Source organism: Bos indicus x Bos taurus, chromosome 3, assembly GCF_003369695.1.
Source record: "Bos indicus x Bos taurus breed Angus x Brahman F1 hybrid chromosome 3, Bos_hybrid_MaternalHap_v2.0, whole genome shotgun sequence".
NCBI classification, from domain to species: domain Eukaryota; kingdom Metazoa; phylum Chordata; class Mammalia; order Artiodactyla; family Bovidae; genus Bos; species Bos indicus x Bos taurus.
In genome coordinates, this window is record NC_040078.1 from 13904875 (window position 1) to 13926522 (window position 21648).

Below are 21648 nucleotides of genomic sequence, written 5' to 3' on the forward strand. Positions count from 1 at the left end.
AGAAACCCAGACCTCCGTGGATCCAGTCACCGATCTCTTCCCAGCTGTGTGTCGTTTGTCTGGCGTTGCTGCTGGTGCTCCCAGTTATCCTAAGATCCCCATGTTAGTCTTGGAAATCTGGGAAGGACCGTGGTGCAGGCCTCCTGCCTTTCCTGAAATCACTGCCTGAGGAAGGCAGGGAGGAGGGGACTCCACTAGATCAATCCCGGTTTTTGCCACTACCTTTCATTTTCCCAGCTTGATGTAATTTTTATTTTGACTCGAAACATTAATTTGATTTTTCATGGTTTGCTTTTGTTTTTGTTTGTTTTCTTTTAGCATTTTATATTCCCTTGTCCCCTGTGGAAGGTAAAAGGACCATTTTATTTGGGTTTTTCTTTTCATTAGCATTGAGTTTCCATTTTCCAAGTCCTTTCCTTCCCCTCTCCTTCATCTTCTCCCGTTCTGCCCATCCTTCCTCCCTTTCCGCACTCCATTGCTCTTGTGTGTGGCTCCATGCTGCTAAAGCTCCCCAGGACAAGCCCCTGCCAGGGGCTCCTGCCCGCACACTGGGCACATACTGCCTGATGCAGGGTGGGAGGGGCCGGGCCGCCCCCCAGGTACTGCTCCTCCTGGCGGTGCTGGCAGAGGCCAGCTCCTGGGCCCTCCGCGATGTTCCGCGACCTGGGGCCTTTCTCGTTCTGTCACCTCTCTGTGGGTGGCTCCAAGAGTCCAGGCTCTGTGTAAGTGAGGGGAACTCTCACACTGAAATGTCCTGCACAAGCTCCCCAGGTTTTTGTTTTCAGTTGCTGTAATAAAATCCTCATTTTTTGAATGTTAGGTGGGTTTTTTTTGTTTGTTTGTTTTTTAGCTAATAATGGGTCTTCAGCAGTTTTGCCTTGAGGTATTTTAATTTCTGTCATCTCGTTTGCTTAAGCCCTTCTCTGTAGCACTTGCATCTCTTCTGACTCTTAAAACTTTGCCAGTGTCACTGCAACATTGAAAAAGAATGACCTTAATGTGTGTATATTAGAGGACCTAATATCTTCTAAAATCTGTGTATTTTTAAAAATAAATACATATATAATTGGCATTAACCCAAAGAAACTTAGAACCTGGAGTTGGACAGGTTCCTTTCCCATCCGTGAAGTCCATATGCTTAGAATTAATTAAGTGATTAATATTCTCTAGGTTCGATAGTAAATCAAGGGGAGAGAGAGCAGTGAGATGCAGTCAGAAGTTTAATCAATTGCTAGAATTCACTTTATATAAAACGATGATTTAGAATAATGATTTTCAAAGTTATTTTTAAAGTTAAATCCCTAGCCTTGTTATGCTATTATAAACAATAAAAGTAAAGAATAATTGGGACAGGGAAGGGGGGAGTCTGTAAAACAATGGAAAAAATGAAAAAATGGCTTTGAAACACAGACTTTTATTTCTCAGCACATACTTCCTCCCATCCACCCTCCTTGAGGTGGGCATGAGGTAAGCATCATGCCTAAGACCTGCCCCGGCTGCTTGCTTTGAGTCAGCCTGTGAGGGGCCAGGAACACCCAGGGTGGAGTTGCTGATCCCAGGAGCAGGATAAGGATGCTGGGTATTCACCATCTCTTTGAGTCAGATCTTTCTATTGTCATCTCTTGATTTGATTTGGTGTTCCCAAGTTCCCAGGACATCAGACAAATCTGTATGCACATCTAAAACCAAACACCCACCAAAGCTAGAAAACCTCATTTACTGAGAAACTTGCCATTTATGATCATCAGCCATCAGCCTGGTTTATTAGTTAGTGTATCTGATTGTTAGTGACATATAATTCACTTTTACTTTGTTTCATTGTTATTCAGAGAATGGAGGAAGGAGAGCAAAGGCTGCTGGTAAAAACTTTGCTCTTTTCAAAAATGCGTTCCTATCTACGTGTTTTTTCCCCTGTTACTCTGGGTTATTCAGTTATACCAAATCTCAGGGCCACACCTGTTCCTTGTCTGGGGTGTAAGCTAGGGTGTAACTATATCCCAAGAACTGGGCCTTTTCCAAGTGGCCCAGGGGAGGGGGAACAATGGGCTCTGCCCGGAGTTGCTGTGTTCTAGGACGTTCCCAGGCTCCCGCATCATCCCCCAGCCAGGGATGCTCCGGGCTGTGGCTGCACAGCTGCCCCTGGCTGCTGCAGTTGCCCCAGGGCCCAGGTGTACATTCAGTCTGGGACAGGCAGCTCTGACTCTAACCTCCAAAATGAGAGTGATGGCAACAGCCTTGACTCCTACCACATACACACAGCCACCTATTCTGCAGTTTCAGAAAAGCGTTACCTGTCTAAAGGATGTGGAATGGTGAGCTTTGAAGAGCCCAGTTAAATGTTTTCCTGTTTCTTCTGGCTTGGAAATTTTCTTATGAATCTCAGGTTTAGATCCACAGGGAGATTGAGATTTGTGTATGTCGATGGCAGAGTCTCTGGTGAGTACAGATAGGATCAGGGCCTGGCACCCAGGGATATTTGTCTTACCTTCTGCATCCCACTTATCCTTCCTGTTGGTCCAGGCAGAGTGGCATCTTTAGCCCATCTCTTGTTCTGACAGCCTGGACCTGGAGCTTAGCAAATCCTCTTTGAAGATGGGAGCCACTGAGCCCCCAGCCTGAGCTCTCTTCTCCAGGGTCTCCATGTGGTAATATCACCTACGCCTTTTTACTCTTAGATGCCCTCTCTACTTGGAACACAGACAGCTCTCTTTTGTCTTAGCTTTGAATGCCAGAGAGTGACATCTGTCCTTCTAAGACCCACTCCCCACCCACCACTGGTAATGAAGTGTCTGATTCTTTAATGATGGAGATGAAGAGGCAGGAGTAGAGGCAGAAAGAACAGGAAGGCAAGTCGAGGAAAAACACAATAGCGAACTCTGAAAGTGGTATAAATTTGAGAAGTGCTTGGTATAATTTGGCAACCTGGCCAAATTACAGGTAGATGTGTTTTTGGTCTTCCTGGCTATTTTTTAAGCCTGTATATGGCTCTTGGGAAAAACCTAGAAACCTAGTAACGATTCTTAAGTGTGAGAGTCATTGTAATAAAGAATGTGCGAACCAAAAGAAATATGCAGCGCAAATGTATTTCCAAAGCCTCTCATTTTGCACCTGAAGAAAGAGTAGCCCCAGAAAGGTGGGGGGACTGCGCGTGCCACACCCCACAGTGGAAGAGCCAGAACTCGAACCGTGTCTCCTGACTTCAGCCCCATACTGTTCTCATCCATGCTTACTCATCACTGTCTTCTGGGCTTGAGGGGAGCGAGGGCCCTGAGGAGTCGTCCCTGAACTGAAAGCAGAGTATCTTTCATTATCTTTCTGCTTCCAGTCAAACCCGGCAACGTGAGGAACATCATTCAGCACTTTGAGAACAACCAGCAGTACGATGCCCCGGAACCCGGGACGCAGCGCCTCTCAACAGGAAGCTTTCCCGAGGACCTGCTGGAGAGCAACAGGTAACAGTGGCTGGACGGGGCCTGCTGGCTGCCCAGAGAGGGGAGCACTGGCAGGGGCGGAGCAGGGCTCAGTGCCAGCTACCTCACCCCCCCACTATACTGTAAGGCTCCTGCTGTAGTGCTCTCTCCCTCTCCCCCAACCTTCCTGCCTGGGTGTCTTCAAAAGAAGACATACTGTGTGCTGGTGATCAGGCCAGCAGGCGAGAGAGCAGGGCCCCCGACCTTCCAGCAGGAATCATGTGCCTTTAAAATTCCTGTGGATTCACTCCCTGGCCACTCAGCAGCCTCCACATTGAGAATGAGCTAGACTGTGTTCTAAAGCAAGTAGTCAGGAAGCCCAGAATGATACAGCTAGGGAAGAGTGCAGGTGGGGTGGAGGGTGCAGGGGCTGGCAAAGGGGAATCTTGGAAAGTAAGGAAGTCGGGTTAAGACAGTCTTTGGTGCCCATGAAGAAGAGAGCTAAAGATGAGGTTCTGTTGGGTGCTATAAAGGCAGATAGCATAATGGGCATCAGATATCCACATCACCAAAGAGTGTATCAAGGCCATTGATTCAAAATGAAGTGTTCTTCTAGAAGAACAAGGGGAGCAGAGGCTGTGGTATTGCTCACGTTCTCCATCTCTGGCCGGGTTCGAAGAAGAACCCTTCTCTGGCATTGACACGTACTCTCGGACTTGCTCTTGACTGTGACGTGACAACCATCAAGTTAGGTCTAACATTCTACAGCCAGCACTTAAAGTAAAAACTGCCTGTAGTCAGAAACATCCTTGCACCTTCCTTAAGTCACACTTGAGGTATAATAAATGTGGTCTGTGTGTGCAAAACTAGTTCCTGTGTACACTGCTGAGCTGCACTATATGCAGGCCCAAAGGCATGAATCAGCCTGCACAATCAAACCATTCATTTACCCCTGAAGTAACTAGTTATCAGAATTCCTGCTTGTGTGCAGGGTTACTCCGTTCTGTTTATACTAAGCCTTTGTAAGCTTAATATATGTTAAAAGGTTTTGCCATAGTGAGAATTAACAAAGATTTAGGCAAGATAAAGGTTAGATTTGTGCCGGGGTCAGAGGCTGAGATCCCCTAGAGAAAGAAGCAGCAACCCCCTCCAGTATTCTTGCCTGGGGAAGTCCCCTGGACAGAGGGGCCTGGCAGGCTACAGTCCATGGGGTTGCAAAGAGTCAGACAAAACTTAGCAACTAAACAACAAAACAACAACAGAGGTTGAGTTCTAATGTTATTGAGTAAATTAAGTATACAAATTATATGATTGCTGAGGTAGGTGTGATCTTAGAGATATATCAAATATACAATTATAAGATATATTGTCAGCACTTTGAGGAAATATTTGAGACCATTTGTAAACGTATTCTTAAAGTTGTTAGGTAAATTTTCCCTGAGACATTGGTGAGGATAGGATCCTGGCAGAAGCGTTTGGATTTGGTGATTATAAATTCACTGACAGTCTTGGAAGAAATGACATCGGCAGCGTAGTGTGTCAAAGGTTTTTGTAGAAACTAAACAGGTATAAGAAGCCCCCGGTTCTAGACAGCGGTAACCTAGGAACTTGTGGCTAGAGAAGGGTTGTATGCCTTCCTTCTTGGGATCATTGCTCACTTCTGGGTACTTGAAAGAAGCCCCAGGAACCTCATTGCACAAGGTTTGATGAGAGATGCTCAAGTGACCCATTGTGGGGCACTGGTGCAAGTGTTTTGAGGTAGTCTGTATTGGCATTGTCCTGACAGGCTTCAAGGAGTGAGTTCAGTAGGGGATCAGCTGACAGTGTGGGTTCTAACCCTGCAGACAAACTGTTGGAACCCAGAGGGGAGCGGCATTTGGATCCCTTGGCAGTTCAGACTTGATGAATGGAGACCAGGCCATTTGGCTCCTTCTCTGCAGCAGTCTGCTGTGCTATTAAGAACTCTCCAGACTCCCCAGGCCTTCTGTGGTCCTAGATGCAGAGCAGCAAATAGATTAGCAATAATGTCAGCAAAGAACCAGCCCAGCAGGGCCATGGGGGGAGGCACCATCCTGGGGCAGCTAGGGGTCAGAGATGCCAGCTGTCACAGGGCTGATGCACTGCAGGACTTGAAAAAGAGCAGCACCCAGTCGTCAGCATCTCAAGCCCCACAGACACTCAGTGACCAAGAATGGCAGGCCAGGGAGCAGGCTTCTGCCCATCAGTAAGCATGCCCCTGAAGGACCCTTCGAAGCTGCTCTGCTCCGAGGGGGCTGGAAGCCTAGAAAGGATGCTCTCAGGATAAGAACAGAAGAAATCCACTATCCACATCGCAACTGGAGGGGTGGGAATTCAGATAGACTTTTCTGACAGGCAGTATGGAGAATGCTAAAGAGTATGTGAGGGGGTACTTGTACAAGGAGAGCTGTGCCTCGAGCAGAGTCCAGCTCTCCTGGACTCTGGTGCCCTGGAACGGGTGGGCACCAACCCATTCCAGAGCAGAGGGCCAGGTGAGCCGGCCAGGAGACGGCGGGGTCAGGGAGGGTAGGACCTCATGGTTCCTGGTGATAGACTTTGGTGTCCACAGCAGCCTGATGGGGACTCAGGGCCTTTGGCATCCAGATACACCACAAGTCTGATTCTATTAAGTCCCAGATTTTAGCTTCCTTTTGGGATCCCTTTCTGATCAGTCAGGAGGAAGATGAAGGCTTCCCTGGTGGCTCAGTGGTAAAGTATCTGCCTGCCAGTGCGGGAGACATGGGTTCGATCCCTGGTCTGGGAAGATCCTACATGCCGCGGAGCAGCTAAGCCCGCGGGGCCACCACTGTTGAGCCTGGGAACCACAGGTGATGAGCCCAACCCTGAAGCTTCTGAAGCTTGCATGCCGTAGAGCCCGTGCTCTTCAACAAGACAAGCCACCACAGTAAGAAGCCCATGCACACCGCAACTAGAGAAGAGCCCACATAGCAACAAAGACCCAGCACACCCAAAAGATAAATAAATAAAAATTTTTTTAAAGGAAAGAGGAAGATGAGAGGCTCTGTCCATCAAGCCTAGCTGGGGAGAGGAAGGAGTCTGTAGTAAAAGCGGTTTGTCACTGAGCAGTGTCTGCCACGGGGAGTTTGGGCACGTTGGGTCTGGTGTTTGGAGTGGAAGCCTGCAGTGCCAAGGCAGGCCCTGAGATGGAGTAGCAGGTCAGAGCTGGTCAGATGTGAGACCCCAAAGTCTCTTGCTGTTTCCACCCAGTTCACGCTCAGAGATTCGCCTGGGCCGCTCTGAGAGCCTGAAGGGCCGGGAGGAGATGAAGCGATCCCGGAAGGCGGAGAACGTGCCCCGCTCTCGCAGCGACGTGGACATGGACGCCGCCGCGGAGGCCGCCCGCCTGCACCAGTCAGCCTCCTCGTCTGCCTCCAGCCTCTCCACCAGGTGGGCGGGGCTCGGGGAGGGCTCCGCCCACTGGTATCTTGGGGGCCAGGCAGCCTAGGGTGGCTCAGAGTTGACATTCTCTCCACAGGTCTCTTGAGAACCCAACCCCTCCCTTCACCCCCAAAATGGGCCGCAGGTGAGTGATGGGCGCAGCAGCGTCTCTGTTAGGTGTCCCCAACCCAGCCGTGCCTTCTGCGGGCCTGTTGGCAGTGCAACTCCTCTTCCTGGCTCCCTGGTTTCCGAGGGCCCAGGACAAGCAGGTTGGGCAGGGGAGTGGGGGACACACCCCACGTTTGACCTCTTCCTCCGTGTGGCACTGAGCCGCCACCTCTTTTCCCCCAGGAGTATCGAGTCCCCCAACTTGGGGTTCTGCACAGACCCCCTCCTCCCCAACCTTCTAGAAGACGATCTGGGCCAGCTGTCTGACCTGGAGCCAGAGCCAGACGCCCAGAACTGGCAGCACACAGTGGGCAAGGACGTGGTGGCCAGGCTGAGCCAGAGGGAGATTGACCGGCAGGAGGTCATCAATGGTGAGACCAGCTGCCTCTCCCTACTTCCACACTGACTCATGTGGTAACAGGTGCAGAGCACCTCCGACACACAGGGTGGTAGAGAGAGAGGGTGGGGCCTTAGGGCACGGCCGGCCCATGCTGTGATTCCTATGAGGACCACCTCCATCCTGGCCTTCAGGAGAGGTCCCAGTATATCCTTGCTGACGACTGTCCCGCTGTCTCTTTGGCCCTCCTTATTCCTGCACCTGCTCAGAGCTGTTCGTGACCGAGGCGTCCCATCTGCGCACACTCCGGGTCCTGGACCTGATCTTCTACCAGCGGATGAAGAAGGAGGGCCTGCTGCCCCGAGAGGAGCTGGCCCGGCTCTTTCCCAACCTTCCCGAGCTCATCGAGATCCACAGTGAGGAGCTCCCTGCCCGCCCCCACCCCTGGCCAGCCTGCTGCCCACATGCCAGGACCCCTGAGCACATAGCCCCTGCCTCTTCTCTTTGGTGGGAGAACCTGATGCCCAGCCTGAAGCCAGCATTCCAACTCCCCCGTGTGTGAAGTGGCTCCCAGACCCTGCCCCCATGGCACGACCCTCAGAGACCTCTTTCCCCCATCACCAAGGGCCTGGCCACACAGCTCAACCCCAGGCGCTCTGTCTTCTCTCCTTGCCCCCAGATTCCTGGTGTGAAGCTATGAGGAAGCTCCGGGAGGAGGGCCCCATTATCAAAGAAGTCAGTGACCTCATGCTGGCTCGGGTATGGCTGCCCAGGCCCTGGGGAGGCCTTGGAGGAAGAGGGGGAGAGGTTCCAAGCAAGGGTGTGAGGTGGGCTGTATGGTGTCCATTCTCTCTATCAGTTTGACGGCCCTGCCCGGGAGGAGCTCCAGGAGGTGGCCGCACAGTTCTGCTCCTATCAGTCCATCGCTCTGGAGCTGATCAAGACCAGGCAGCGCAAGGAGAGCCGGTTTCAGCTCTTCATGCAGGTACGCTTGGCCTGTACTTATCACAGCTGAAACCAGCCAGTCCAGTCTTAGCTCAGTGAGGCCGAGGGGGAGAGTTTACCAGGTCGACCCACTATCTCCCAGACTGCCCCACTGGCCCCCAGCTCCAGGTACCTTGGCCTCTTCTCTCTACCAGGGTTGGTGACCAGCAATTCTGCTCCATCCACACCCTCCCCAGGCTGCCTCTTCAGAAACACTGACATATACCCGCTCTCAATACAGAGACACCAGCCTTGCTATCAGATGGCCTTGCTCACCTACTAATGCCTGTATTCACTCAGATGGATCTCAATTTTTTTGTCTATAAAGTGGGAATAATCCTTGCTTTATGTGCCTTGACCGTATCCCTTTCTTGGGCTATTGTCTTTCTGCCCCCACCAGCTTTTTCCTAAATATCAAAGCAAGAAGCTGCCACCACCATTTCTGAGTGACTCTTCCGGAATTAGGACCTATTTAGCATCTGTCCCGTCCTGTGGGTCCTGAGCCCACAAGCCAGCTCCTAACCCGGGCTGCCATCTTCCTCTGTGCGTCCTTCCCTGTAGGAGGCCGAGAGCCACCCTCAGTGCCGGCGACTACAGCTTCGAGACCTCATCATCTCCGAGATGCAGCGGCTCACCAAATACCCGCTGCTGCTGGAGAACATCATCAAGCACACAGAGGGTAGGGCCCACGGACACCTGGCCTTGGGAGGCAGCAGCCCGTAGCCCACAGCCTGGTTCTGGCACAGACCTGCTTTGTGACCTTAGCAAGTCACTTGACCTCTCTGGTCTTGAGGGTCTTCATCCTTGTGTTCTTACGGTCAGTCTCAGAGAAGATAACCATTGTAATGCGCTTTGGCAATAAATAAGGTGCTCAGCACAGGAGGAGGTACAGGCTGCCACCAGCCTGTGTGGGGCCTCTGTACAGATGGGAGCAAAGCCTCTGATGATGTGGGGTTGGCACACAGGGCACCTTGGCTCCTCTAAGGGGCATGGTCCCGCACCAGAGGTTGTGACTGGATTTTAGTCCCATTCATACCCCCTGCTGGACGTCTCTGGGGGCGTTGCGATGCACAAAAGATACAGCCATGCATGGTGAGTTACTCCAGAGGAGTAGGGGACCAAGCTGAATTAGGGGGTCTAGCCCCAGGTTGTCACTGTCCCTGGGATCCCGAGCACCTTTCACCACCCTCAAGTTGGAGACATTGGCGTCAGCGTGGAGAAGTGGGAAGGACCCGAAACTCCCTGTTCTTAGAGGGAGGCACCATCGCTCCCTCGGTCCCCATCCGTGTCCCCACACCTGTAGAGCCAGTTGTAATCTAGGCAGGAATTCCCAAGAGCCATCACTGTCTGCAGAGCAGAGGTTTGACGCCTATGCGTCCTCAGAATATGTCGTCCTTATGTTTGAGGTCAAAGTTAGGCAGGGTGGCATATCTCCACCCATGCCAGTGATGTGTGACTAGCTGGCCCCGGTAGCCCACTAATGTGTGTCGGTAGCCAGCTCCTGGCAGGCTCATCTGGCAGGAGCTCTAAAAACCCTTGTTACCCCGTGGGCAGGCGGCACCTCCGAGCATGAGAAACTCTGCCGGGCCCGGGACCAGTGCCGGGAAATTCTCAAGTATGTGAACGAAGCAGTAAAGCAGACAGAGAACCGGCACCGTCTGGAAGGCTACCAGAAGCGCCTGGACACCACCTCTCTGGAGAGGGCCAGCAACCCCCTGGCAGCAGAGTTCAAGGTCAGAGCCCCACAGGCACACATACTTCTTGGGCCTCCTTAGGAGCAGCAGTCCACTCAGGACCTGGAGAGTACTTGGGGGAGGAGACCTGTGCCGGTTTGTAAAAGGACGTGTGATGAGACCCCTGGAATTACACAGCACCGGTTACTGTTGTCACCTTGTCCCTAGACAGACAAGGGCAAACAGCCAGACTACAGAGACTAGATGTGAGAACTCAGCCAGGGAGAGCAGGAGGTGGGAACAGACTCAAGGTAACAGTGAAGGCCATGTGGGAGGAAATAAAGCTGAAGGCATGGGCAGGACCCCCTTCGGAGGATCAACAGCATGTGGTAGGGAGTAGAGAGACCCCCGCCAGGGCCACCAGTGTATCCGCCAGCACAGCACGTGGCCTGTGACTTTGCAGTTGCCTTTTTACTTGTTTGCATCCCCCACAAGAGTGTGAGGGCAAGCGACTAGTTCTTGTTCACACCACTGATGCCCAGCACCTTAGCATAGAGTCCAGGTTTTCAGATGCTTGTTGAATGAATGGTGTCTCTTTAACAGAGTTTGGATCTTACAACCAGAAAGATGATCCATGAGGGGCCTCTGACCTGGAGGATCAGCAAGGATAAGACCTTGGGTAAGCGCGAGGGGCCTGGGGCCAAGAGGGAATCTAGGGCGTCACCCGGGCTCTTCCTCTCTGGATCATCAGCCCTGTACCTGGCGCTCTTAAGGGCGGTAAGGTAGCTGGGAGGCAGCTCCAAACACCACTGGGGTTGAGAGCTCAGGGCACCTGGAGCACAGCATGGGGAGGGAGGACCAAAAACCAAGCAGGTCACCAGACTCGGGGGCTTCCCAGACTGAGGATGACCATCCAGGAGCCTCTGATATCCCAGGTGTTGGTGAGGGCTGAGCAGGCAGCAGGGAACCCCTCACCAGCACCACCCTCCTCCAGACCTCCATGTGCTGCTGCTGGAGGACCTCCTGGTGCTGCTGCAGAAACAGGACGAGAAGCTGCTGCTCAAGTGCCACAGCAAGACGGCCGTGGGCTCCTCGGACAGCAAGCAGACCTTCAGCCCCGTGCTCAAGCTCAACGCTGTGCTCGTCCGCTCAGTGGCCACAGGTACCCACGAGGAGACGGCCCCAGCTGGCCCAGGTCCCAGGCCATGCGCCCTGGTACTCACGTCCAGTGAGCGCTGGGTGATGAACTTACTGGCCTGCCTGTGTGACTTTTCCTCTACCCTGACTCATCTAAGCAGGAAAATGTGGTTCAGTATGGGGTAGGATGGGGATGAAGGTGGACAGCCTGGTGCAGGCAGGATGGGATGTGAGCACGGAGGGTGGACTGAGGATGAGGAAGCAGAACTGGGCAGAGACGAGTAGGACACGCCTTCCTGCTGCAGGAGGGACAGGCAGAGTTCACACCCACAGTCCAGAGCCCAGCCCTATGCTCCGGGCACGTTAGTGAGAAGCGGAGCACGTACAGGAAGGGCTCTTGGGCTCGCTCTCCTCAGCTGTAGCCTGGGGAGTGATGCAATGCCTGTCTCTTGGGGGAGGTGGAAAGGGAGGACGGGTGTGATGTGGTTTTATAACCCTCAGCCCTCACTGTGAGGAAAGTGGGAGGCGAGGACTATGAAGGTGGCATTAGAGGACCCAGAATGGTCTCCGTCCTTCTGTAAGTGGAACCCAATGACCTAGGTCCAACTAGCGCTGCATTCTCCACCTGGTTGAGGGTCAGGGTTTCAAGACCACACTTTGTCACCTGACCCAGGCTGCAGTCATGCCTCTGCCACCCCCAGTACAGACCCTTCTGCTTCTCTCTTTCTCACAGATAAACGGGCCTTCTTCATCATCTGTACCTCTGAGTTGGGCCCACCCCAGATCTACGAGTTGGTGGCTTTGACGTCATCAGACAAGAACACGTGAGGATTGCTGGGAAGCGGGGCAGTCCCGCGTAACTGCCATCCCCGTGGGACCAGGGCGGTGTGTGAGGACTTGGACAATGAGACCAGGACTGGGCCCAGAGTGGTTAGAGGATGGGGCCTTGACGCAGAAGAGGGAGATAAGACAGACACAGAGAGGCTTTCGGGATCGCCATCCCTGAACCCGTGAGCGGCCTGTCCAAGGAAAGGCGCTACCAGCGGTCTTCCAGCCGTCCGCTGCTCCTCTCCTTTCTCTGGCCCCACTCCCTTCCCCTGGGTTCTTTTTCTCTTTCTCCATCAAGTGTTTTAAATGCCAGCGTTCTTCAAAGGTGTTTGCCTCCAGAACTGTCATCTCCACCCCCCGGCATCCACCCACCCATATTCCCGACAGTAGCCAGCCTCAGTAGTAGCCTGTCTGACGTAGAGGCCAGAGACAGCTTGGGTCAGACAGTTTCTCGGGGCTTCCATCTGTGACTGCGGATAGCGCTGCCTCTTGGGAGTTACATTGAGAGAGAACAGATACTGAATGCAGAGCGCAGAGCCTAACAGAGGGTTGGTGTTCAGCAGTTGGTAGCTTCGGGGTATATAAACCTGCCCCTGGCGGGGCAGCCAGTCAGAGCTGCACGGGCGCTGGGACACCCACTGAGCAGAGGGTCCTCAGGGCAGGCTCTGGCAGAGGGCCTCGCAGCTCTGACTCGGGGTTGGTGGGGGAGGCGCTGTGCTCCTCTGCCCACTTGTCACCACCAGACCTCTCTTCTCCTGCCGAGCAACAGGTGGATGGAGCTCTTAGAAGAGGCTGTTCGGAACGCCACCAGGCTCCCCGGAGCTGCCCCAACACCTATCCACCCCCCGCCCCCAGGCCCCCAGGAGCCAGCCGACCAGAGCCCCCCACCCAGCAGGTGAGCAGCCCTCCAGGCCTGCTCACCATCCCCCCTCCAAGCCACTCGTGTGCTGCTTCTAAGCCCTTCGCCCCCTGGGCCGGGCAGCCTCAACTGCCGGGTGTTAGCAGGCAGGTGGAGTAAGGCACGCCTGCACCTCCACCTTCTGTCCCTGCTTGGCCTTCTCCCCATTGCCCTGCTCAGACTGTGCCTGAATTGTGGGGGTGAGGGGGCAGAATCAGGACCAAGAGAAGCTTGGCCAGCACCCACCCTCCTCTCCAGGTTGCTAACCAGACAGCAGGTCTGAAATCTAAGCCACTGCCTTCTTGGGCCTGCTCCTGCATTGCCCATGTGAACTCAGGAGGCCAGAGTGGAATTTCATGACGTGGCCACCTCCCAGCTGGCAGAGAGCCAGAATTCCAGGCGGGCGGGCCTCTCTCACCTTGACTGTTTCTCCTCGCAGGGCAGGACCAGATGACTCCGAGGTGTTCCGTGGTGAAGCGGAGCCTGGGGCAGCCCCTGGAGGTAAGTCCCTGAGCTGTCTCTGTGGGGGCCCGACCCAGTTCACTCTCTAGGCACAGATAAGGAGGTGGCTGTGGGTGATAGAGAGCCATAAGGGGCCATAAGAACAGAGAAAAGCAGAATGAGGAAGGAGGTCTGGAAGAGGAAAGAACAGGCTCAAGTGAACAGAGCTTCCCCCCTGAGGAGGAAGAGGGGGCAGTCAGGTAGAGTCTGGGGGCTCCTAGTGGAGAACGAGATGCTCTTAGAGGTGTGCTGGTACGGGAATCCTGAGGGTGGGGATGGGGAGTGGAGCTCAGAGGGCTGAAGATACAGTCACTAGGTCGACAGGGGCACGAGGGCCCCAGACAGAACTCTGGTTGAGTTTTTAATGTCAAGTAACTTACCGCCTCAAGTTGAGAGAGAAATCCCCTGAGTAGGCTCCCTGGTTGGGTCTGTTTCCTGCTTCCTTCCGCGTGAACGCTTCTCCTGACGCCCGCCCCACTTCAAGGCTTTGTGCAGATGGATTGTCAGCTTTGCACCAAGTTCCCTTCTTTGACCACTCGGTTTAATACCAGCATTCCTGATTTTCCGTACCCCCGCGTATGGTTTTTTCTTTCCTATCGCACTTCTTAGCTAAATCATGTAGTTAATTTACTTATTTTCTTTTTCTCTATGTTCGTCAATTAGAATTTAAGTTCCACGGGGCAGGGATCTCTGTTTTTTTTCTACTGATGTGTGCCAGGAGCCTGGGATGGTGCCTGGCCATGATTGAGGCTCAGTAAACATTGTGGAATGAATCAGCCAGTGTTCCCAGCCGCTTGAACCCGAAGCTGGACCTGGGATCAGCCCGTACATGCCCTCCCTCCTTCCCTGCTTTATACTGTCCTCCCATCCGAAACAGGCATGGGGTGCCAGCAGAGGGTCCAAGGGAAGCCCTTGGCGCTGCTGGCAGATGCTGAGCAGGAGGGCAGCGTGGAGGAAGAGGAACTGGGAGCGCTGCCTCACTCTTCTGCCTCGCTGGACAGCAAGCACAGGGGAAGCAGGACGAGGGACCCCATCCTCCTGCCCCTCCCAGGCCCTCTGTTCATAGAAGGACTCGCCGACGCAGCCCTGGAGGACGGTGAGTGCCTCCTGGCCCTGGCTGTCAGCCCCCAGTGCCCCAGCGGCTTGGCCAGTGTCAACAGGCAGATACCCCACTCGGCCTGCTCAGAGCCTCTCCCTGAGTTGTGCTCAAGGAGAGAAGGATGCAGAGAGACCATTGTTGTTCCTGTCCCCCTGCCCCACCGTTCAGCCCATCCCCCAGCTGGTTGGCCATAGTCTCCCAGTTCCACCCTGTGACTGCAGAGGCAGTGTCACCAGTGGGGGTGGGAGAAGGGAGCAGCAGCCCCCCACCTCCTCTGCACCCACTCCCGCCATGGCCAGGTGTGCGGTCCTGTGTCCAGGAAGCCATCCCCCTGTTTCCCCTCCAGTGGAGAACCTGCGGCACCTGATCCTGTGGAGCCTGCTGCCCGGTCACCCCACGGACCCCCGAGCTGCCGGGGAGCCCGAGGACGACCTGACCCCTACACCCTCCTTCATCAGCATCACTTCGCACCCCTGGGACCCAGGCTCCCCAGGGCGAGCTCCTGCGGGGACTGAAGGGGACACTGCCCCACTCTTGGGGCCAGAGTGGAGCCAGCCTGGACAGGAGGACACGACTTTGCGTTCTCTGGAACAACTGCCCCCAAGGACCAGGAATTCCGGGATCTGGGAATCTTCTGAGCTAGACAAGAGTCCGGAGGAAGAAGCTTCAAGCACAGAGGGCACAGGAAGTTACAAAGTTGTAAGAAAAGGTAAAGTAAGTTGGTCCCCTTGGGGGCACATGGCCAGCTTTGCTAGGGGAGCACTGAGTCTTCCAGCTGGCTGCTTCCCCCTCCCCCCCGCCCCTGTCTGGAAGCCGTGTGTGCAGAGGTTTGTCCCGATCCTAGGGAAGGAGACCTGTTGACATCATGTAAAGGCTTAGGGGTCAGACAGCCGAGGTACAGGGTCCGAGCTCCATTACTTAATATCCCTGTGACCCTGGGAGAAATTCTAAAGCCCCTCTGGACTTCATTCTATGTTATGAGGATATCACTGTGGCACAAGTCAGCTGCCAGTAAGTTTCTGCTAGCATTGTTCACTGCTCGCAGTCCTAAGGAGAAGTGGGGCTCTTCTCAGGGTCTTCATCTCTAGAAAGACACAGGCAGAGGGCTGCAGCTGGTGGCTCTAGAGAGCAGCAAGGAAGCACTGATGTGTGGGGCGGAGGCGGGGTGGGTCTGCAGGCAGAGCCAACAGGAGGGCTGCAGGACGGGCTGGGGAGCTGTGTGAGACTGGGGACTCTGGTGAGTGAGCAGGGAGCTGGGCGGCCTGCAGGACGGGCTGGGGAGCTGTGTGAGACTGGGGGCTCTGGTGAATGAGCAGGGAGCTGGGCGGCCTGCAGGACGGGCTGGGGAGCTGTGTGAGACTGGGGGCTCTGGTGAGTGAGCAGGGAGCTGGGCAGCCTGCAGGACGGGCTGGGGAGCTGTGTGAGACTGGGGGCTCTGGTGAGTGAGCAGGGAGCTGGGCGGCCTGCAGGATGGGCTGGGGAGCTGTGTGAGACTGGGGGCTCTGGTGAGTGAGCAGGGAGCTGGGCGGCCTGCAGGACGGGCTGGGGAGCTGTGTGAGACTGGGGGCTCTGGTGAGTGAGCAGGGAGCTGGGCGGCCTGCAGGACGGGCTGGGGAGCTGTGTGAGACTGGGGGCTCTGGTGAGTGAGCAGGGAGCTGGGCGGCCTGCAGGATGGGCTGGGGAGCTGTGTGAGACTGGGGGCTCTGGTGAGTGAGCAGGGAGCTGGGCGGCCTGCAGGACGGGCTGGGGAGCTGTGTGAGACTGGGGGCTCTGGTGAGTGAGCAGGGAGCTGGGCGGCCTGCAGGACGGGCTGGGGAGCCGTGTGAGACTGGGGGGCTCTGGTGAATGAGCAGGGAGCTGGGTGGCCCCGATTTTAATGCAGGAAAAACCAGGACGGGCTGGGACGGGGGTCAGGGCAGGTTTGGCCAAAGCCCAGACGACAGAGGGAAGAGTCAGCTGAGGAGAGGGCAGCCTGGTCTGAGGAGTGCAGCAGGGGGAAGAAGAGGGGCGGGGGCCGTCCACACCAGTACCGGGGGTCTCCTTTCCTCCCCCAGTGCCCAGCTCTGCCTCCTTTTCCAGGAGCATTTTTCTCTCCACCTGCCCGAGGTCTGTGCTCTCTCCTGGGTTTCTGGGACCTGACCTTCCTTCTCTCTCCTCTGGTGAATTGGTGAATTGGTGGAGCAGTTCTCTGTAGCTCCGTGGGGTGTAATCATGTGTGATCTTGTGTTTACTTTGTTCTTCCCTTTTTCTTTTTCTTCACCCCGCCCCCCCACCTGCCTCTTCTCTCTCCCTCTCCTTCCTGCTCTGTCTCCCTTCCCGTTCCTTCTCTCGGTCTCTGCTCTCCCTGGTGGTGGTGTTGGTGCAGCGGAGGTGGCGGGCAGCAAGGTGGTCCCTGCACTACCAGAGAGTGGCCAGGCAGGGCCTGAGCCACCCGAAGCGGAAGGCGGAGCAAAGGCTGCGGGTAACGAACCTCTCCTTGGAGCCAGAGGCAGGCAGGGCTGGAATGGGAGCCCTTGAGGACAGAGCTGGGCTTCTGGGATTAGACCCCTGCCTGCAGTCATGTGGACACGCACCACCATACACACTCCCTCAACTGTCTGGAATCAGGGAGAGTAGGCCGTGGGCCTAAAGGTGGGGGGCCAGACCTGTGCCAGCCCCTCTCCAAGAGCTGCACAGGCCCCTTTCTGAGCCGCAGAGTGAAGCAGCTGTGCTGAGTCACAGGAGGTGGGGGAGGTGAGCGCAGTGTCCTTAGCCTGACCCTCTGAGCCACCTCACCCCCCACACCAACCACCACACCAGTCAGGGTCACTGTGGGAAAGGGCTTGCGGGGCCTCCCAGGCTCCTGGACATTTACCTATGCTGACTGTCCTGTCAGGGACCCTCGGCATCCTCTAGCTGTCCTTAACCCTCTCTGATGAGGTATCTCAAAGATCACGAAGTAATTGGCCATTAGGGAGGGGGCTGTGTTGAAGTTCAGTAGAGCCTGAGATGGGGCAGAAGAAGGAGGCGCCCACCCACCTCTTTCAGAAGCATCTAAAGCCAGCTCACCCCCCCCTTCACCCTTCCTTCAGGGAATGGGGGCCACTGCGGTTTCCCAGAAGAAACACGACCACCCTTCCCCTTCTCCCTTAACCTCCACCACTAGCTCCTTAGTCTCCCCCTGGTGTGGGCCCCACTGGGCAACATCACCATCTCGAAGGTTCTCAAGGCGAAGGGTTTTGGGAGACTGATAGGCAGCTTGGGGCCAGCCTGCTCTGAGCTCATCTGCAGTGGCTTCCCTGGGCCTATGGGTCAGCCTGGGAGACACTGGGGGAGCAGAAGACAGCTTAGACTTCCTCTGTTTGCCTCCTAATCTCTTTGTCTTGCTGGGGACAGGGAACTGCTTTTACGTCAGCATGCCTGCAGGACCCCCTGACTCAAGTACTGACCCGTCAGGAGCACACACGAGCCCTTCCCAGCCCGACGGCCTCCCTGCCTGGCAGACAGAGCCTCAGCCCCCACTTCAGGGAGGCCATGGAGATCAAAAGCACCCCAGCCGCTCTCCCCCTAGTCTGGCCCTCAGGGATGTGGGCATGATCTTCCGCACCATCGAGCAGCTTACCCTCAAGCTCAACCGGCTCAAGGTAAGGGCTCAGGTCCCCAGAGGTGCAGTCCACCCCCCGAGACCCTTCACCCACAAGAGCTGTCTCCACAGGAGCCCTAGATCCTGGCCTGGGGCTCTGGCCTCAGCCTGCCCCGCCACCCTTTAGCACAGCCTCTTCCCCAGAGGGGCTGCAGAGCAGATGTCCCTCTGCTACTCTTCCAGGACATGGAGCTGGCCCACAGAGAGCTGCTCAGGTCCCTCAGGAGCCAGTCATCTGGCGGCACCACACCTGTGGGCAGTTTCCACACGGAGGCAGCTAGATGGATAGAAAGCTCCCTCTCCCCTCCAGCCAAGGAGCCCCCAGCCTCTGATTCCACGGACAGCCGCGAACTGGGGCCCTGTCCTGAGGATGGTGAGTGAGGTCCTCTGGGGTTGGGGGTGGGTGGGTGCGTGGAGAAGGCCTTTGGCTCCTGAGGAAACATCACCACATGGCTATGAGAAGATGGGGGAGCTCTGAGAAGGGGTCTCATTTTTTTTACCCCTCAAGTACAATTCATTCACTCATTTCCTCAGCTTCAGGAGGAGGAAGCTCCCCTAAAAGTGGGAACCTTAGAACTGAACCCTCTTTTCTCCTTGGGTTCTGGAGATAACCAACCAAGAGGAACCTAGTCTCACATCCGAAACCCATCCTTAATAAGTGCTTCAGAAGCAGATTGTGTGGGCTGGGGCCACGGCTGTGCTCCCACTCAGGCAGGCAGACCCATACCTACCCATGGGGGCCAACAAAACAGAAGTGGGGTTCAGCAGACAGCCCTTTCCAGGCCCCACAGGGAACTCGGAGGTTTCTGGTGGAGGAGAACGCCTGTCACGGGAGGATGGTGCTAAAGAGCTACTCACAGGCCTGAGGACTGCCCAGGAGAAGCGTGGGGGAGGGCCATCTCTCAGGCCAGCTCCTCACCGTCATCCCCACTCCCCACAGGCCCCACTCCGCTGGAAGACAGCACGGCAGACACAGCCGCATCCCCAGGACCGTAGCTGTCGGAACCACTGAGTCCTCACATCCCCACTCCTCCGCTAGGGACTGGCCTGAGGCAGGCGCAGGGTGGGGAGACCCCAGACCTCCTCCCCGCGGAAGAGGCGGCTGAGGAGAAGGCTCCAGCCGAGACCCCGGGGGAGATCCGCATGTTGCTTGGTCTGCTCAGATTGGAGTCAAGTGTCAGTGTCCTTTCCCCTCCCTTCAGGCCACCCCTTCAAGGCCTCCTGTCTCCTAAGCATGCAGACTGCATCTGAAAGGCCCCCCTCGTCCCCACGTACTTGTGCGCGCCTGTATGTGTGGGTGCCCTCAGACGAGCCAGTGTGAGTGTAAGGAGGCAGCTCTGGTGTAAATGCACTTTCTTCCTCCCCTCCCTTCTCCACAGGACCCCCAGGCTGGGTGGGTGTCTCCACCTCTCCTCTCTTTGTCACTTTGGTTTCCTATAAATATGTATGTATTGTATGTGTATCTCTGCGATTGTAAATAACTTCACCCTTTTTTGTTTCTGATCCTGGAGCACTGGAGGCAGTTACAGAAGGGCTGCTAAGGGAACAGGAGGTTCACTTGGGTCTCCTAGTTAGCGGCCCAGCTCCAGGATCAGGGCCCAGAGGTGGGGCCATCCCTGAGGCCCCCAGCTTCCAGCCTCCTGGCCCGGTGCTGAGCCCCTCCCTCCCTCCCAGGACTTCTCATCTTCAGGGGAACTTCTTACCCCACCTGTGTCCACCCTTCCCCACCCTCTCCCTGTAGAAAACCAGTGTATCAGGTACAGAGCTGAAAACTGGGCCCCAGGACGGGGGGTAGGGGGTTGAATGCTGGAGTCCCTAAACTAACCTAGGACCATCCCCAGGGGCTACCACAGCCTTGGCCCCCATTACCACACCCACTCCACCCCCCACTAATAGAATATACACACTGTGCTAGGTGTATATATACATATATATATATAAATATATATATATAATATATAAAATATAGATATGGAAATGACTGTTTTGCTGTTAAAATAATGTATACTCTTTTATTTTCTTCCTTTCATGGTTAAGTTTTTGTTTTTTTGTTTTTTTTTTTTTAAGAAAAGTTAAATATTCTTCAACTGTGGTGGTATGTGTGTGATTCTTGGAACCACTGTGATCAAAGATACTGTAGTTGTTCCCTCTGAGACTGGTTAGCATTGGATAGAAGGAACAGAACGCAGCCCCCAGACCCAGGCCTCGCCATATTCTCTCCCGAAGCTCCAGGGCGCACTTGCTGAACTTGAGTTGGGCAAACCAAGTGATACAGCCCCCATGGCTGAGACATGCAAAGACACTTATCTCAGTTTAAACACACACTCACACACGAGCAGTGGTCCCAGAGTCAAGAGCCCTCATGGGCTGCCCTCAGTGAGCTTTAGGACTTTAAAGGCAACGCACAGGGGAGGGCCATCTCAGAGGCCTGGCCAGATGCCTTCGGAGTCCTCTGGCAGGCTCTGACACCCTCCGGAAGCAGCTCGTCAGACATGGCCACATCCCCAGGACTGTAACCATTCAGACCTCCTCTCTTTGCTGTCATTGTTGAACTAAGGGACAGATCCTCTTTCCCCTCTGTTTTACCTCCTAAACCCAGCATAATGCTGAGTGCTGACCTTGGGAGCTCACAGTCTGGTTGGGCATCAGAATGAATACACGAGCCATTCTTGATAAAGTGTAGGGATGAGGACGTGGGCTGTAAGGCTCCACTGAAGCTTTAGAAGGCCTCAGACGGGTAGCAGGAGAGGCTGGGGTGACGGGTCGTCACCAAGCACCTGCGATGTCCTCAGCGCTGCAGATTCACAGAGCTGCTCCTGCACCCTGCTCCCTGCAGCAGCTCAGCGGCCAGCTGCCAAGAGGCCAAGCAGCAGTGCTGTGGCTGGAGGCAGAGAGGGGACTGTGGGGGCCACAGAGCCTCAGAGGCACAGAGAGCAGATCTCTGTTGAGGCAACGGAAAGCAGAGTGGGGGTCGAGAGGATGTGACCGGGTTAGCCGTGCTCAGAGGTGAAGAAGGCACGCTTCTCAGGCAGCTCCCGGAAGAGTGAATGTCAGCTCCCCAGAAGCCAGCCCTGGGCTCTGGAGGCATGACCAGGCCATCTCAGTGGGTGCAGCGCTGAAGGGTGAAGAGTCAGGGCCCCACCTCTCCTGGGGGCCCCCGGCACCATCTGGGTGGCTCCGGTTTCAGGTCGCTGACAGCAGTAGGCAGCGTCATCACGGTTCACGTTTAGTGCTTTGCCTTTGCTACAAACATGATGAGGGATTCGGCACCCTCTCCAAACAAAGCGGCACACTAGCTCAGCATGTTTTCACAGGCTGAGCCCTTGCCTCTCCAAACCAGTCCAGAGGGGGACGGGGTCTGAGAAGGTGGAATGGTGGGGCCTGCGCTCCATGCTTTTGCCCCACCCACTCTTCCCCTCTGCTGTGCATGTTGGCTACTCTCCCAAGACTTTTCTTTCTGCCTCCTAAGTCCAGAGACACTGCAAACCCTGGCATATCACATGTCCTCTGGTGGGGGAGGAGGGGCTGACTGTAGGCTGGGCAAGCAAGAACTAGGTCCTGAGGAGGCGGGAGA

The 21648-nt window shown here is 55.3% G+C and overlaps 1 protein-coding gene across 10 annotated transcripts in view; it reads left to right on the forward strand.

Annotated features, from left to right (window-relative positions):
* ARHGEF11 (Rho guanine nucleotide exchange factor 11) overlaps window positions 1–20110 on the forward strand; it is a 116744-nt gene extending 96634 nt beyond the window's left edge. For 7 of the 10 annotated variants that reach the window (XM_027529615.1, XM_027529626.1, XM_027529695.1 and 4 more), the window contains 21 exons: window positions 319–348; window positions 3326–3452; window positions 6657–6836; window positions 6925–6972; window positions 7179–7366; window positions 7602–7748; window positions 8012–8091; window positions 8192–8317; window positions 8878–8995; window positions 9871–10049; window positions 10593–10668; window positions 10984–11151; window positions 11860–11950; window positions 12724–12849; window positions 13292–13353; window positions 14231–14449; window positions 14799–15161; window positions 16818–16913; window positions 17828–18075; window positions 18258–18447; window positions 19015–20110. In XM_027529615.1, the coding sequence (XP_027385416.1) occupies window positions 319–348; window positions 3326–3452; window positions 6657–6836; window positions 6925–6972; window positions 7179–7366; window positions 7602–7748; window positions 8012–8091; window positions 8192–8317; window positions 8878–8995; window positions 9871–10049; window positions 10593–10668; window positions 10984–11151; window positions 11860–11950; window positions 12724–12849; window positions 13292–13353; window positions 14231–14449; window positions 14799–15161; window positions 16818–16913; window positions 17828–18075; window positions 18258–18447; window positions 19015–19070 (2918 nt within the window). In that variant the 3' untranslated portion in view covers window positions 19071–20110. The remainder of the gene's footprint in view (window positions 1–318; window positions 349–3325; window positions 3453–6656; window positions 6837–6924; window positions 6973–7178; window positions 7367–7601; window positions 7749–8011; window positions 8092–8191; window positions 8318–8877; window positions 8996–9870; window positions 10050–10592; window positions 10669–10983; window positions 11152–11859; window positions 11951–12723; window positions 12850–13291; window positions 13354–14230; window positions 14450–14798; window positions 15162–16817; window positions 16914–17827; window positions 18076–18257; window positions 18448–19014) is intronic. The other 3 variants (XM_027529648.1, XM_027529659.1, XM_027529683.1) reach the window with 2 other exon arrangements.
* The last annotated feature ends 1538 nt before the right edge of the window (window positions 20111–21648 follow it).